General features: G+C 44.8%; 4 protein-coding genes across 6 annotated transcripts; 2 read left to right on the top strand and 2 right to left on the bottom strand.

Annotated features, from left to right (window-relative positions):
* Positions 1–608: 608 nt before the first annotated feature.
* LOC136531115 (uncharacterized) lies at positions 609–980 on the bottom strand. The gene has a single exon (XM_066523829.1). It carries the CDS (start codon positions 978–980, stop codon positions 609–611), a length of 372 nt encoding a protein of 123 aa, XP_066379926.1.
* Positions 981–1,495: 515 nt separating this feature from the next.
* LOC136531116 (uncharacterized) lies at positions 1,496–5,073 on the top strand. Its single transcript, XM_066523831.1, has 3 exons — positions 1,496–1,785; positions 3,158–3,261; positions 4,459–5,073. The coding sequence occupies exons 1-3, from the start codon at positions 1,618–1,620 to the stop codon at positions 4,856–4,858; spliced, it is 672 nt and encodes a 223-aa protein (XP_066379928.1). The 5' UTR covers positions 1,496–1,617; the 3' UTR covers positions 4,859–5,073.
* Positions 5,074–7,231: 2,158 nt separating this feature from the next.
* LOC136531117 (2-methoxy-6-polyprenyl-1,4-benzoquinol methylase, mitochondrial-like) lies at positions 7,232–12,919 on the bottom strand. 3 transcript variants are annotated; one of them, XM_066523832.1, is made up of 11 exons: positions 12,512–12,919; positions 12,318–12,444; positions 12,168–12,229; positions 11,410–11,565; positions 11,179–11,323; positions 10,804–10,875; positions 10,278–10,386; positions 9,966–10,063; positions 9,436–9,573; positions 9,010–9,331; positions 7,232–8,876 (listed from the first exon to the last, which is right to left on the bottom strand). In XM_066523832.1, exons 1-9 carry the CDS (start codon positions 12,894–12,896, stop codon positions 9,528–9,530), a joined length of 1,200 nt encoding a protein of 399 aa, XP_066379929.1. In that variant the 5' UTR covers positions 12,897–12,919; the 3' UTR covers positions 7,232–8,876; positions 9,010–9,331; positions 9,436–9,527. The 3 variants fall into 3 exon arrangements, with proteins under 3 accessions (XP_066379929.1, XP_066379930.1, XP_066379931.1); XM_066523833.1 differs by having other exon boundaries at positions 9,436–9,567; XM_066523834.1 differs by lacking the exons at positions 7,232–8,876; positions 9,010–9,331 and having other exon boundaries at positions 9,474–9,573; positions 9,904–10,063.
* A 1,545-nt stretch (positions 12,920–14,464) lies between these two features.
* On the top strand, positions 14,465–15,950 carry LOC136531119 (uncharacterized). The gene is given in 2 exon segments (XM_066523836.1): positions 14,465–15,253; positions 15,255–15,950. Coding segments are annotated over 2 exon segments (1,281 nt in total). The 5' UTR covers positions 14,465–14,588; the 3' UTR covers positions 15,871–15,950.
* The last annotated feature ends 432 nt before the right edge of the window (positions 15,951–16,382 follow it).

Below are 16,382 nucleotides of genomic sequence, written 5' to 3'. Positions count from 1 at the left end.
ATTCTTGCTTTACAACGGACACAATCGATGACCATCTCCTGTCATATATGTCCATACAGCCCGTAGCCCGACGACACGGCCCAAAGCACGGTTTTTTTGGCCCAGCCCAAGCACGACACGTCCCGATGCACAGGGCCATACCTGGACCACATCCCAGACACGCGGGCTGGCACAGCACGGCCCGCGTTTTATTGGCAGGCCTGGTGGCGGCCCAGTGACTACCCATGCCTTCCTGTGCACAATAACCCTAAGGGCTCGTTTGGCAAGCGTGGACCACCACCCAAGGGAGAGCTCACCTAGGCGTGTATGTGGTTGACCCACGGGGGCCACCCAATCCCCGTCCCAGGGTCACTAGAGTGTAGGCGCGGGAGCGCCACCAGGGTCGCCTCTATCCTCTAACGCGAGCGTCGCGAGACGATGTCGCGAGGGAGCGTTCCCGGCCCCAACAGAGGATTTTTCTATCCCCCGTGGTTTAGCAGGGGGAACATTCCAAACCACAAGCTTGCCAAATGCAGTTTTAGCCACCCAAGTGCGTCCCTCCCCAGCGTGGGTCTGATGCCACGGCTGGCGGGGGGGTGAGCCCCAATACTCGTCGACCCTCGTCTTTCCTAAACGAAGCCTAACTTGGTTTCCCAATCCCCTCCACCCCCCATGCCGCCCCTGTCTCTCCCCGTCTCCAACGCGTTCACCTCACGTCGCGTGAGTCTTCCCTTCCTGCGCCACACGAGAGACGCAAGCCCGTGGTGCTCTCGCTCGTCTCGCTCCTCCCACGTCCCGCGCCTCCGCCGCGTCTCCCACACCATCTCCTCTCGTGAGCCCACAGTGCTCTCGCCGGCGACCACCTCCTCCATGTCTCCTGCATCACCGGACGCCTCCTTCACGCCCCCAGCACCGACTCGAGTGTGTCGGCGGCCGCCCTCCTCCTCAACGCCCCCGCGCGACCGACCTCGAGCGTGCCGACGACCGGCGCCACCCCCCATCGCGTGCCCGCACCCCACGCAGCCGGATTCGAGCGCGCCGACGGTTGGCCTCGAGCGTCCGCTTCCCCTCTCTCTGTCCCTCTTTGGCCGTTGCATTCTGTGGGCCGTGGGGCGGCACGACCTGCTATTTTCGCCGTGCTTCGTGGGCTGGCACGGCCCGAAAAACGGCCCAACAGGCCGTGCTTGGGCCGTAGGTCAGGCACGATGCCTGCCTCGGCACGGCCCGGGAGACACGATGTGCCGTGCCGGCCTGACCCTCATCCGGCCCGATGGACCTCTATATCTCCTGTACACCAAAATCAAATCAGTATACATGGTTATTTTTTTAACATTTATACTTATGTACAAGCTGTCCAAAAAAAATGTCACCAGCCAACCAATCACACCATCAAATGGCTGACCCTTTTGCGCCTTTTTCTTTTCAAAAACTTTGAATATTCCCTTCGTCTGGTTGTGCTGGCTTCAGGTACCTATAAAAACCACCTAACCTATGATCCGATTTTTGGAGAAAAAAAATCGCAAAACAGAAATAAATAAAAGCGAGGGAGGAACGCGCACACTTCCTTCCTTTCTTCTCCTTCCCCGCGGGCCGCGGTGGTCTGTCTCTCATCTCCACCTCTTCGCTACGCCGGTGGGGATGCGGCGGCTATGGCGGTGGTACCAGCAGTGCCTGGCCACGCACCCGGTGCGCACGCAGGTCGTCAGCTCCGGCATCCTCTGGTGCCTCGGCGACATCGGCGCCCAGGCCGTCACCCACTACTCCACCCGCCCCGACCGCCGCGGCCACGCCAGCAGCCCCCCTGAGGTAGCAGCAGCAACAGCCCCAATCGGCCATCCTATTACCGCTCCCTTCCCGGTCCGTGCTCGTGATACGCGGATTCCTCCGCCGGTTCCTGGACCGGGTCGGGATTTTGCGAGCTGTTCCTATTCTTGCCCCGGACCTGGTTGTTCCTTGAACTTTTGCGTGCTGTTGTGACCTAGCATATATCATAGAGAATAACCCGTTGTTGATGCCTAGGGGTTGTGATGTTTTATCGGCTCGGAGGAGCTGTGGGTTTGATCGGTAACCTCAATCAGTGTCAAGCCAGTCAACTCTGAATGTGCGGATAATGCCTGGATTTGTGCCTTGTTTCTTCGGCTTGTGTGTGGTTACCAGCCAAGGAAACTAGGGGTTTGGTGGGGAACACATTGATATGTTAAATATTCTTCGTTTCTAATGCCAAGAGTCTTGTCAAATCTATCTATTGTTGTGGATATCTATAGACTTCTGTGGTGCTGTTAGTGACAACTTATATGAAACTGATAGTCCTCTTGTGACAATACGTCAGACATGGGATAGGAGGTCTGAATCGTCAGTGATGTCTGATGTCACTCCATTTGGGGTGGTATTGGAGCCTTTGTTTTGTGACTTAAGAGGAGTAAGTGGGTAATGGAATGACATGTTGAAGCCACCTCCCTCCCCCCTTTCAAAAGATGGAGGTTTGCGTGCTAAATTCCTTATTCTGCAAATCAGGTTAATGTTCCGTCCATGTGATTTATTGTCAACCTTTTGGTTGCTGTGGCCTTCAGGGCGGTTATAGTTTGCTGTCCATTTTGATGGGTATGACAAAATAAAGTGGGGGTGGGCTTCCTTGTATTCTGTTAATACGTGCTGATAGAGTTACACTTTTCATTTCTTTCTGATAGTAATGGTTAGTCATTTGTCTGGTTGTGTTAGCTTAAGATGTGCATGTTTGTTCTTTCAACTCTGTTTGCATAGCCAGCATTGTGAGCTTGATTTGATTATCATTAATATGTGATTTACATAACATGCTTGGCTTCTTTCTAAGCAGCGAACCAGCCTTTGAATTACTTGTAGCTAGAGTTCATTTGTTATGTTTTTTCTACAAATAAAGTCAGTGCGGTGCAACTCAAGGGCTGATTATGTTTGCTATGTATTGGCCAGTTAGTTGAAACAAGATATTTATTGCTGTTCATGGTGTATTTGTTCAGATACGAGATTGGAAATTCAAGGAATCCTGACTGGCATTTCGTTTGGTCTTGGGGACCTCATATAAACTATCTGTGCCTCCATGGGCAGTCTATCTATTATTCTTTGTTTGGCTGTCTACCCCTAATTTCTTCATTCTTCGACTTCATTGTTACCCCATTCAACAAAACTCCGTTTCCTTTTACAGGATAAAGATAATAAAGACAATAAAGACTTTAAAGTTGATTGGAGGAGGGTGGGCATCACAAGCTCCTTCGGATTTGCTTTTGTTGGTCCAGTTGGACATTACTGGTTAGTTCCCTGTATTTTATCACATCGTTACGTCTACCTGTTTATATGTATCTCTTCTTTAGAATCATAGGTTCATGTCTTCCAATTATTAACAATTAAAAACTTGTAAGCTGTAACCATAATCCTACGCTCCCAGTCTCACAGTCACCACACATCACAGATGAAAGGCAAATACAGAACAACAAACACAGTAACACACTAAGATAAAATAATAAAATTGTAGGATAATAAAGAAGATAAGAGGATGTAATCCCAACTCTGCACTGATGTTCTCCATTTTAGGTATCTAGGTGATAGTATGAGTGGCAGTTCATGGTGTCATATTATCAATAAGAACTTGGTGACTGCTTGAAATTGAATAGATCTAAGAACACATGATTTGCTTGAATACGCTGGGGTACTTTCTAGATTTAACAGGTTCATTGGAAACCTGGATATTTACTACTATGGTTATTGACTACTGGTGTAATTGAAAGAGCCAATGGATGCAAGCATTTATACAAATGTATGTGTTTCTTTCAATATAGTAAATCACAATATAATATTACCAACAGCACATAAATCCATTCATGACAACATGAGTGCACAAGTGGTTCTTGTCTCACCGAATTTTGCCCCTCTATTTAGTTATGTGGTCAGGCAGTTGACTTTCCACAAGGGGCAAGCATCAACTTTAATTAAGAGTAGAAGTATCTTGGGCTGTACTTCACAGTTGGCATTTGTATGCTCAGTAGTCCACTTCAACATTGATTTGATTTCCACCAGGTCACGTGCTGTAACGATGCTATGTTTTGGACAGTTAGTAGTTCACCACTGGACTATGTTCTGCTATATAAAAATGCAGATAAACAATATGACCATACAGGTTTTCATTTTTGGACAGAGAAATAATCTAATAAGATATCTGCTGTGGGAACAAACTCCTGCAGTCCTATTCATTCCCACCTTGACTTATTCATTTGTGATGAATTTTGATTCCACAATCTCCTCACTTATCTGCTGCACTTTGTTGTTCATTTGCAAAAGGCAGTTAAGATTTTGTGGTATGGATGATTTATAAATTTAGTGATTTGCAGATGAAAGCAGTTGTCTCTTTATTTTTAGGAGTAAACAATACGAACTATTGTCAATTGAGCTGTTATATGAGATGTTGCTTGCATCAATATCTGTCACTAAGGCTTTGGTTTTGTTGTATAGGTATGAATACCTGGACCGCTTCATCCGGCGGAGATTTCAGCCTAATACGTTCAAATTTGTTGCCTCAAAAGTTGCCGCAGATGGTTTCCTCTTTGAACCATTAGACCTCCTCCTGTTCTTCTCATATGTTGGTCTCGGTCAAGGAAGGAGCGTAGAGCAGGTGAAGGAAGATGTGAAAAGGGACTTCATTCCCGCTCTGGTGTTAGGTGGAACCATCTGGCCTGCTGTGCAAATCGCAAACTTCCGCTTCATCCCCGTGCGGTATCAGCTCTTGTATGAGAACATGTTCTGCCTCTTGGACAGTTGCTTCTTGTCATGGATTGAGCAGCAGGGAGACGCTTCCTGGAAGCGGTGGTTCACGTCGTTCCAGAAAATCGAAGACCAGAAGAGTAAGGTTTGATTTGGCTACTTTGAGTCATGTATGGTCCTTTGTCTGGATCAATACCTGTAAACTCTGGTTGATCCAGGAAGATAATGAATGGTAAAAAGGAGAAGTATCTGGCAGCAACTGTTTAAGCGAAATTGCGATGCCAGCAAAGCTGAACATTGATGTCGTTGTAGAGAATTCTTTTTAATCTTTGACGGGAGAAAACGATTGCTGAATTGCTCTGTTAAGTGAAGTGCCTGTTCGTGTGGCAGCAAACTGTTGGTCTCGAAGTGATTCGCTGAGCATGGAAGCTGAAGATGCTTTGGCATGCTCTGAATTCGCAGCATACCTGCACTGTGCAGTGCTAGAGAAAACCGAATTCTGCTGACCAGGTGCAGAATACCTGCACTCGGTAGAGAAAACGCCCGTCTGCATTCTGCTGTATCAGGTGCAGGTGAAGCAGAGCTTTAACCGTGAAAACACCTGCCGGGGAGTGCAGGTATGCTGCGAATTCAGTCAAAACACCTGATCTAATAAGGCGGATGTATTTTATTTGTGACCAGTCTAAACACCTGCCGAGAGCCAATCTCATTGCATGATGAGCACTAACTAGACCATGATGAATGATTGAACGAAGCAATCAGTAGTACTGTGAACTCGCGCATAGGGAAACAAAAGGAACAAATCAGTTCTAGCCGGTGTTTTGAATCGTGGCCTATGGCATTTAGCGACCTGTCTTCTCAATTAGCTAATCGTTGGCTAAACCATTCTATAGCGGCTCAATTGTAAATGGGAGCAAATACCTTGACCTTCCTCATCCTCAAATAGCTAATTTTTGACTAAATCACGCTATAGCGGCTAAATTGTAATGGAAGCAAATACCTATACCTTCCTCAAACAGCTACATACGGAGCTAGCTGCAGCTGTAGAAGATTTAAAACCCTGGTTATATATCAATAAAAAAATGTACAAATCCCACCCTTGCACCATGTAGGCCTGGTAGCCAAAGACTCAACAAGACTCGGCAGCATGAAGAAAATAGTGGTGCTGTAGAAAGACAAGTATCAATGGCAGATTAACAGTATAAAACACACATGCTCATAGAATTTATTTTGTGTATACAAATACTACTTATTATAAGCAGCATGAACAAATTTATGTGCTTGACTGTGGTCCCATTCAATAGAAAAGAGCCAAACTATTGTACTGCTTGGCTGTGCAACTTGTCTAGAGATGATGTGGCTTGGCTTAAAGCCAAGTTTACTGGCCTTGCTCTAAAAAGTGCTACATGCCTGCTGCCTGCCTAGTGGATTTGTTGCTATCAGATTAGAATAATATGTTGTGCTTTGTACCTTTGTATTTCCAACACTTTAACAACACTGCTTTGTGCTTTGTGCCTTTCTTTTTTGATCTGAGCTGCTAAATTATCTCTGCAGATGCAGACCCCAGTGGCGCGCGAGCCAGGAAGGCGTACTGGCTTGAATTTATACGATTGCAAAAACTGTGGGGGAAGGGTGCTTGAGTTGGAAAGTGATGGCAACGTTTTCTTCAAGTGTGAGCACCACGATCAGCATGTCAGTGTTTTGCTTTTTTGTTCAATGTTTTTCGCCGTCTCTATGAGAGAATATAGAGTCCATTCTTTATGTAAGTGCTTATTCCCTTGTTTTTGAAATGCAGGACGGAGGTAGTTGCCCCTTCTTCATCTGGGGCATCGACAAGTATAGGAAATTCCTTCGAAGACATTATCTAAATGATGAAACAGTGGGCGCCTCTCTTCCAGCGACAAGTGTGACAAGTAATCCAGGTGCAGGAACTGGAACATCAGTTCAGCAGGGATTTTCTAGATCCAACCAGCAGGCTGGCCTCCCCAGGGCCAACCTAGATGCATCTTTCCAGCGTGCGGATGTTGTTACACAGAGGCAGCTGAACGAGTCGATAATGAAGGTTCAACAGGACACCAATGCCAAATATGGCTATGTCCATGAAGCAGCACCTCCAGGTACATGCTGCATTGTTTGGCAATTGCATGGTTTGCATGCCTGTTCTTTCTTTGGAAACAGGGGCAATTTTGCCAGCATTAGGGGCAATGATGCAATTACCTCAATGTTAATGTTTGTTGATATTGTTCCCTTGGCCAAAGTATCAGACCTCAGTGGTTTGGCCAAAGTATCAGACCTCAGTGGCGGAGGTCAAGGCTCTAGACACAAGACTTCGGAAGCGGTATAAGCGCTTGGGCACTGCTATTCACAAACTTCAATCCCAGGTAGAAGAAAATAATGAGACTTCATTTAGGAGAGATGTCTTCCTGAGTGTGGGTACTATTGCCATTGCCATGGTCGTTTGTTTTCTGCTAATTTGGTACTTTGAAAAATAGATTGATCAGTATCAGTCTGCTGCTGGCTGCTCTTATTAAGACCATTCACTATTGCTGCTGGCTGCTTTTGTTAAACAATTAAGACCACTTTGTTATTGTTACACAATTGAACATCTTAATTGTCTGATGCGTTAGCATAATGCTGTTGATTGATCTGAATGAATTATGTTATGCACTAAATTCTACGTTCAATTAGGCGTCAAACAACCACTTACCTGCTAAAACATGTATTTTGGGGTAAAACTGTCGGCATAGTAACCCGAGTCCCGTTTTAGAGACAAACATCCTTTTGTTTGCCCTAACATCCACTTTGTTGCCCTAGCATCCTCAACTTCCATCGTTGGAACCTGAGTCCCATTTTATTTTCAACATCCTCCTAGGTATAAAAACATCTATTTTAGAGGTAAACCTCAACTAGGTTGCAAACATCCAATTTACAACCAGTCATCCACTTTTTTGTGCAAACTTCTATTTTAGGGGAAAACTTCCATCCTAGCTGTAAACATCCATTATAGAAACAAAACATCCATTGGGAAAACATACATTTTAACAGAACTCATGCGTCCAAACTTCTATTTTATCGACAGAAATTTATTTTAGAAGCAGATGTGTGCAAACATCCGTTTATGTGTCGATGGACTGAAATTTATGTGCTTGACTGTGCAGATTCAAAAATGGATTCAAAAAGTTATGTTTGCACACATCTGCTTCTAAAATAAATTTAAGTTCATTGACACATAAACGGATGTTTGCACACATCTGCTTCTAAAATAAATTTCTGCCGATAAAATGAAAGTTTGGACACATGAGTTCTGTTAAAATGGATGTTTTCCCAATGGATGTTTTGTTTCTATAATGGATGTTTGCAACCAGGATGGAAGTTTTTCCCTGAAATGAAAGTTTGCACAAAAAAGTGGATGGCTGGTTGTAAATTGGATGTTGCAACCTAGTTGAGGTTTGCCTCTAAAATGGATGTTTTTATACCTAGGAGGATGTTGAAAATAAAATGGTACTCAGGTTCCAACGATGGAAGTTGAGGATGCTAGAGCAATAAAACGGATGTTAGGGCAAACAAAAGGATGTTTATCTCTAAAACAGGACTCGGGTTACTATGCCGGCAGTTTTACCCCAAAATGCATGTTTTAGCAGGTAAGTGGTTATTTGACGCCTAAGTGAACGTAGAATTTAGTGCATAACATAATTCATTCAGATCAATTAGCAGCATCATGCTAACACCTCAGACAATTAAGATGTTCAATTGTTTAACAATAACAAAGTGGTCTTACTTGTTTAACAAAAGCAGCCAGCAGCAATAGTGAGTGGTCTTAATAAGAGCAGCCAGCAGCAGACTAGCAGACTGATATTGATCAATTTATTTTCCAAAGTACCAAATCAGCAGAAAACAAACGACCATGGCAACGGCAATAGTACCCACACTCAGGAAGACATCTCTCCTAAATGAAATCTCATTATTTTCTTCTACCTGGGATTGAAGTTTGTGAATAGCAGTGCCCAAGCGCTTATACCGCTTCCGAAGTCTTGTGTCTAGAGCCTTGACCTCCGCCTTGACGTATGATTCTTTGGCCAAACCACTGAGGTCTGATACTTTGGCCAAACCACTAAGGTCTTCTACTTTGGCCAAACCACTGAGGTCTTCTACTTTGGCCAAGGGAACACCTGACAAAAATATCAACAAACATTAACATTGAGGTAATTGCATCATTGCCCCTAATGCTTGCAAAATTGCCCCTGTTTCCAAAGAAAGAACAGGCATGCAAACCATGCAATTGCCAAACAATGCAGCATGTACCTGGAGGTGCTGCTTCATGGACATAGCCATATTTGGCATCGGTGTCCTGTCGAACCTTCATTATCGATTCGTTCAGCTGCCTCTGTGTAACAACATCCGCACGCTGGAAAGATGGATCTAGGTTGGCCCTGGGGAGGCCAGCCTGCTGGTTGGATCTGGAAAATCCCTGCTGAACTGATGTTCCAGTTCCTGCACCTGGATTACTTGTCACACTTGTCGCTGGAAGAGAGGCGCCCACTGTTTCATCATTTGGATAATGTCTTCGAAGGAATTTCCTATACTTGTCGATGCCCCAGATGAAGAAGGGGCAACTACCTCCGTCCTGCATTTAAAAAACAAGGGAATAAGCACTTACATAAAGAATGGACTCTATATTCTCTCATAGAGACGGCGAAAAACATTGAACAAAGAAAGCAAAACACTGACATGCTGATCGTGGTGCTCACACTTGAAGAAAACGTTGCCATCACTTTCCAACTCAAGCACCCTTCCCCCACAGTTTTTGCAATCGTATAAATTCAAGCCAGTACGCCTTCCCGGCTCGCGTGCCACTGGGGTCTGCATCTGCAGAGATAATTTAGCAGCTCAGATCAAAAAAGAAAGGCACAAAGCACAAAGCAGTGTTGTTAAAGTGTTGGAAATACAAAGGCACAAAGCACAACATATTATTCTAATCTGATAGCAACGAATCCACTAGGCAGGCAGCAGGCATGTAGCACTTTTTAGAGCAAGGCCAGTAAACTTGGCTTTAAGCCAAGCCACATCATCTCTAGACAAGTTGCACAGCCAAGCAGTACAATAGTTTGGCTCTTTTCTATTGAATGGGACCATAGTCAAGCACATAAAAACTTATTTAGAGAACGAAGTAGGCTGCATCTAGCTATCGTTCATTACATTTTAAAGAACCACACTCTGAGGAATCAAATGCACGTTGCACGTCGCATGATTCAGCTTACAGTTTCAGTCCAGAATGAATGGCAACTACACCACCCATGAGGTTCTCATATTCCACCCTCTGGAATCCGGCTTCCTGAATCATCTGAGCAAACTTTTCCTGCAAAGGTACAAATCTGGTCAGCATGTAAGTCACTCACCCGTCTTCTAGCTTAACATCTATCCCAGCAAAAACACTGCCCGTTTTGCAAGGTACTAATTAATCTTGCATAAACCCAAAGATGTTTGAAGTAGAAAATGCCAAAAAGAATGTAATCATATGTTCATGTTTGTCGATAACAAACAAAAGTGCTATTAATTCACAGCATCATTACCTGATTTGGAAACCGACGGATGCTCTCAACCAAGTATTGATACGACTGCCGATCACCAGCAACCAGCTCTCCAATAGTCGGAATCACAGAAAACGAGTAAACATCATAGCTGAAAAAAAAGGCAGCAAAATTGAAAGAGAACAGAAAAAAGATATTGTAGGACATAACACTTGTTCTACTTTCTTCCACTGCCGATGAGAGAAAAGAAAAGCTCACACTGTTCACACAAGGCCCTAGGCAAGGGCAACATTAGCAAATATTTTTTCAAGGAACAAAAGAACTACATCACTGCCCTTTTCCATTGACATTAATAGACAGGAAAAAACGATCACTTTCGGAAACCCTTGAACATTGTTTAACACAGTGCTGGTGGCAATTTGTCAACATGGTTGGCACGAATTGTGACTTTTTGGAAACTAACTGTGAGATAGTTGAAAACATTGTAGCCCATGTCTTTTGTTGTTTAACTTTATCTTTTCTATCTTGCATGAAGAAGAATATTAAAGGCATGATTGACGAAACCTACATGTCTTTAAAAACAGGGACATCCACATGACTCAACTCCAAGCATAGGAACCTGCCCCCTCGCTTTAGAACCCTGAAACAAGACAATTGATGTGACAGCAATAAGATTTTAGGACCATAAACTAAGCAAAAAGACTTGAAATATGCCAATTAATGTGACAGTAATGAAATTTCAGATCCATCAACTAAGCAAACATGGTAGAACATGAAAAGCTTAATCCATGATACTGCACATGAAGACGAAAAACTTAATCCAAGGATACGGCGCATGAAAAATAGAGCAACGCCCTGTTCGCTTGAGACAGTGGGGACATCCAGCTCGCGACATACTTGAAACATGGGCAATAATAGCTGTTAGGTTTCTAAATTAGCCAACCTGTAAGCTTCTGATAGAGATTTCTCAATGTGCGTCACATTTCTGATCCCAAATGCGATAGTGTAACCATCCATAGATCCATCCTCAAAACTCAGAGCTTCTGCATCTCCTTGTATCCAGCTAAGACAATGTTCTTCGCTATGCCCTGAAAATAAAAATCAACTGTTGAACAACATAATCCACACTTGAGATAGAGACGACAAACTATATTACAAAGTTGATGCTTGAGACCTCTTTCTGCAGCACGCTTTTTCCCAACATTTAGCATATTTGGATTAATGTCACAGACGTAAATGTGGGTGTCTTCTTCGGTTTCAGTAAGAGTACCCTGCATAGCTCTGTGACCCACGCTCTTAATTCTTTCCAGTACATGAAAAGCAACATCGCCTGAAGTCATAAAAATGACATCAACAGTCATTGAATTTTTTTTCCTACTACAAATTTCTGCCAGTACAAGAACTCCTGGCAATAGAACCTGGGGCCTGTTTGGTTGGCAATTTTTTTGGCGAAATGCTACTGTAGCATTTTTGTTGTTATTTAGTAATTAGTGTCCAATTATAGTCTAATTAGGCTTAAAAGATTTGTCTCGTAGATTTCGTCTAAACTGTGTAATTAGTTTTATTTTTTATTTATATTTAATGCTTTATGCATGCGTCTAAAGATTCGATGTGACGGAGAATCTTTGAAATTTTTGGCAAAATGAAGTGAACTAAACTGGCTCCTGTCAGCAGAAAGCAGAAAACAAGAAGCATAAACAAGACACATGGTAGCAACTGAAAGGACTATGGTAGCATTGATTAACATTTGTACGGAAACAATGCTGGGCTCTCAGAAGGACTAACTACCAATATATACTGATTATATAGATAGATTGAATTGAAGATTATTCAGATAGAATTAATAATGTTTACGTTACTGGTAAAAGTTTGTGTTTGTTATTTCCATCGTGCAGCTGAAAGCAATGAGGGAAGGGGATGGATGTGCATTGCCTGTTCCACCAGCCACATCGAGATGCTTCATCCCCGGAAAGGGATTCAACTTGGAAATAAGCCTGAAAGAAAAGAAACAGAGTTTGAGTGATAAAGGGAGTTGGTTGGATTGTGAAGATAAAAGAAACGGAAAGAGTAAGCAGCAGCAACCTGTCCTTCCACAGCCTATGCAGTCCGACGCTCATGACATCGTTCATGAGGTCGTAGCTGGAAGCCACGCTGCTGAAAACGTTGCCAACCAATTTGCTCTTTTCCTCTTCGCGCACCTGCTTGTACCCTGGTGAACTACGAGATTTTAGGATCTATCTATATAAGCGGGAACAATGGATACAAGCAATGTGTACCGAAGCTGGTGGCGTGGGAGTGGAGGAAGGCTGCCGCTGTTGGGATGCTTGGGGCCTGAGCCTGAGAGGGAAGGAGTAGGCGTCGTTGGAGGCTCCAAGACGCTAGCCTCCTTGCGGTCTGCATCAGGGGCGGATCTAGTAATGGGACCTGGTGGGCGCTCTTCGCCGGGGAAGAGATAGGCGACGGCCTCGGCACCTGGCGTAGGGTGGCGGCGGCGGTAGCCCACCCAGTCGTCGCATACAGAGAGGGAGGGAGGGAGATATATATATATATATATATATATATATATATATAGAGAGAGAGAGAGAGAGAGAGGGAGCGAGCGCACGCTGTGTGAAGGCGACGGATGCAGCGACAGCGGCGGCGAACGGAAGGGAGGAACATGAGGAAGGAGACGGAAACGAGGACGGTTGGGCTCGAGATGGATGTTTTTCAATTTGCTACTCCATCTTTATCAAATTGTGTAGTTTTTCTATAAATTTATTAGATATACATAATAAAATTACTCCATCTGTTTCAAATTATATAGGCATTTTGATTTTTCTATATGTACTTAGATATACACAGGAAAAAACCAAAATATCTTACAATTTAGAACCGAAAACATATGTGTTTAGAAAAGTTATTAAAACAACTTAAAATTTAAAACGGGTGCAGTACCTCTAGTTAAAAACCAACTGGTCTTAACATTGTGGCACAATAAAAACAGTTAAAACCTAGTAATATGGATACATCTATAAGGACTACATGAGTCATGCATATTGTTCTTGGTCTTTATTCTAACAAGTTAAATGTTCGGTTCGGCTCGTTTGCTACCTTAAGTCAGCTCATGATCGAGGAGAAAGAAAAAAAAATATATTAGAATCGATAATGAAATATGGTCAAATTATCAACATGATTTCATAGAGAAATGGAAGGAAAAAAAGCTAATCTGAATTAATACATGTTGATCGTTGAAGACTTGGATAGGATTAGGAGTCCAGGACAATGCTAGATTTCAAGTTTTCAACATCCTGGATTGGATCTTAGAAGACGATGAACCAATGTTCGTGCACTATCCTACTAGGTTTGGTTAGGCTTGTATCGAATCTTGGGAGTCTCCGCATCGACGTGGTAGTATTCAGTGGCTGCCTGCTAGCGCTTTAAACTATTCTACAGTCAGTTATCCACTGTCTAAATCATGCTATAGCGGCTAAACTGTAAATGGGAGCAAATTAGACCTTCCTCAATTAGCTACATACGGAGATAGCGGCAACTGTAGCTGAAGATTTAAAACCCTGATTATATATTAGCAAAAATGTATAAATCTCACCCTTACACCATGTAGACCTGGTAATGAAAGACGAACAAAAGACTCAACAACACTCCGAAGCATGACGAAAATAGTGGTATTGTAGAAACACAAGTGACAACGAATAATGCTCATACGGGAAGCACTGTTTCACTGGCTACACCTATACCATTTTGTTAAAGGTAGTTTCGATATTTCTCATTTCCAACTTGTAGAATTAGTTTAAACATTGATTCTTTTTCAACTTTCTCCTTCCTAGTGACATTGATGATATGTGCCCGTCCGATATTTCTTCTAGGACTCTAATTGTTGCTACGTGGGAAGGCTATTTTGTTCTTTTGGGGTGAATGTGTGTGTGTGTGTGTGTTTAATAAGTTGGGGTGAATGTGGTTAACCGTTCCTTTTGGTTCAAACTGTGCATATTGATGTGCTGTAATCGCGGCTTTTGATGGAGGTTATTTTGGTTGTTTGGAGCATGAGCGCTATACAAAATATTTAAGTGAAATGGTTGTTAAATTTGCACTAAAAATAGTGTTTGTATTGATGAATCAGACTCTATTCTTGTGTTATACTGGGCTTATTTCTCCTAATCTGGGCCTTATTTGGGCTATGTTCTTCCTGTGAGTAACTGCGATACGTGTGGAGAAAGTTGAGACGAAGCCGCCGAACGACCGCCGGACGGCAGCCAAGCAAAGACGAAGCCGAACCGACGAGGAGCACGGAGACTCGGCGAGCTACACCCACAGCCACGGAGAAGCCGCGCGACTCGCAGAGAAGCAGAGGAGATGCTTCTCGAGGAGCTGCTCCGGTGCCAGATGCACGAGTGGTACCCGGCCTTCCGCCGCCACTCCATCCGCACCGTCATCATCCCGCTCCCCGCCGCCTTCGTCCGGTACCTAGTCGGCCAGCCGGCCTACCCCGACCTCGACGCCGACGCCGACGCCGACACTGACGACGAGCCGCTCCCGTTTCTCCTCCCCGCGATAACCTCCGGCCGCCAGCCCTTCGCGCCCATCCACGCGCACCACCCCGACCCGGTCTCCCTCCTCAACTCCGACTTCTTCTTCGGCTCCAGCAACGAAGACGTCTTCGACCCCGACGCCGACCACCCGCTCCGCCCGGAATTCTCGGAGCTGGAGGCGGCCATCGACGCCGCCATCGCCGAGCTAGGCGGCGCCGCGCTCCCCAAGCTTAACTGGAGCGCGCCCAAGGGTGCCACCTTCATGTCTGCCGATGGCACGACTCAGTGCACGTGCTTCGCCGAGGTTGCCATGCTGCTCCGCTCCTCCGATTGTGTGGCCCACGACCTCGCCTCTGCGAGACAATCATGCGAGGATTTCGTGCGCCCGGAGGGTGCTCGACGGAATGCCCAAAAAGTTAGTGCCGGTGCCGAGGAAGTGGCTCGACCAAATGCCGATGAGACTCATGGCAGGGAAGGCACCAATGGAGTTCAATTCAAGCAAGATAGGTGAGGAGGAAGGCAAGACAAATGATGAGGACTGTGATGTTGAAGCTGCAACAGAAGAACGTAACGAGAATACTTGGGTGGATGATGGGTTCCAATACTACCTCGCCCTCCGCAAGTGGCACCCAGGCCTATGCCCTGAGTCAGAGTTCCGATGTTTCGTTCGGGAGAGGAAGCTGGTTGCTGTGTCCCAGAGAGACCCATCAGCTTACTACCCATCACTGGCTGGATGGAGTTCTGAGGTGCAACCGAAAATCGAGGCTTTCTTTGATGAAGTGATTGAGCAACAGTTTGCTTCAAACAATTATACGTTTGATGTGTATGTGAGGACAGATGGGCGGCTCAAGCTGATAGATTTCAATCCATGGGGTGGTTATACCTTGCCGTTGCTGTTTACTTGGGAGGAGCTTGAGGAGGAGGGGAGAGGGCCTGAGCTGGAGTTTCGGGTGGTCATGCAGCAGGGTGCAGTGAGGCCAGGATTGATGACAGCAGTGCCGTATGATATGCTTGATTGGGGAGAGGGGAGTGGCTGGGATGTTTTTCTGAAGAAGGCTGATGAGGAGCTTGACAGACAGATGAACTCACTAGATGATGATTCATGATTGCATTTCAGAAAAAAAAAAAGATGTTTGAGGGTGTCAAGTTTCCTTTTGTTATTGCTTATTAGTAACTAAAGTATACAAGGTAATAAAAAGTTGAATGGGGAAAGTAATAGTTTTTTTTACTTTGTAGACTCTATCCTGCACCGATGTTCTCCATTTTTGCTATACATATTGTCGGCGTAAAAACATGTCAATGCGCTGAGCACACAGCAAGCTGGAAGGATCTGCTTGACGGAGTAAGGCTGGAGATCCGCTTGGCTTCAACGCAGGACCAGTCGATCCTGTGAATTCCTCCCGAGGGCGTGCCAGTCAATTTGACCTGCAATTGACAAGGAGAGAAAGTTTATCAGTAATTTAAGGTGGAACATGCCGGTCTTACTCAGACAGTTCCAAGTGTGCCGCTTCGGGAGCAGCCAATGTTAGCCCACTGGATCCATGGGTTGGCAACACCGATGATCCAGCGGGCCAACAGCCAGACGGGAAAAATCGATCGAATAGCTGACACGAGAAGA

This window comes from Miscanthus floridulus, unplaced genomic scaffold (assembly GCF_019320115.1).
Source record: "Miscanthus floridulus cultivar M001 unplaced genomic scaffold, ASM1932011v1 fs_279_2_3, whole genome shotgun sequence".
Classification (NCBI taxonomy): domain Eukaryota; kingdom Viridiplantae; phylum Streptophyta; class Magnoliopsida; order Poales; family Poaceae; genus Miscanthus; species Miscanthus floridulus.
The sequence above is the reverse complement of the archived record's forward strand: the minus strand, read 5'-3'. Positions and strand labels throughout refer to the sequence as shown.

Coding starts and splice junctions, on each gene's coding strand:
- LOC136531117 (XM_066523832.1), bottom strand. CDS start 12,896: ATGTTCCTCCCTTCCGTTCGCCGCCGCTGTCGCTGCATCCGTCGCCTT. Junction 10,387..10,803: donor GTCCCTGTTTTTAAAGACAT/GTAGGTTTCGTC, acceptor CTTTTTTTTCAG/CTATGATGTTTACTCGTTTT. Junction 9,574..9,965: donor ATTCATTCTGGACTGAAACT/GTAAGCTGAATC, acceptor TTATCTCTGCAG/ATGCAGACCCCAGTGGCACG.
- LOC136531115 (XM_066523829.1), bottom strand. CDS start 980: ATGGGGGGTGGCGCCGGTCGTCGGCACGCTCGAGGTCGGTCGCGCGGG.
- LOC136531116 (XM_066523831.1), top strand. CDS start 1,618: ATGCGGCGGCTATGGCGGTGGTACCAGCAGTGCCTGGCCACGCACCCG. Junction 1,786..3,157: donor ACGCCAGCAGCCCCCCTGAG/GTAGCAGCAGCA, acceptor TTCCTTTTACAG/GATAAAGATAATAAAGACAA. Junction 3,262..4,458: donor GGTCCAGTTGGACATTACTG/GTTAGTTCCCTG, acceptor TTTGTTGTATAG/GTATGAATACCTGGACCGCT.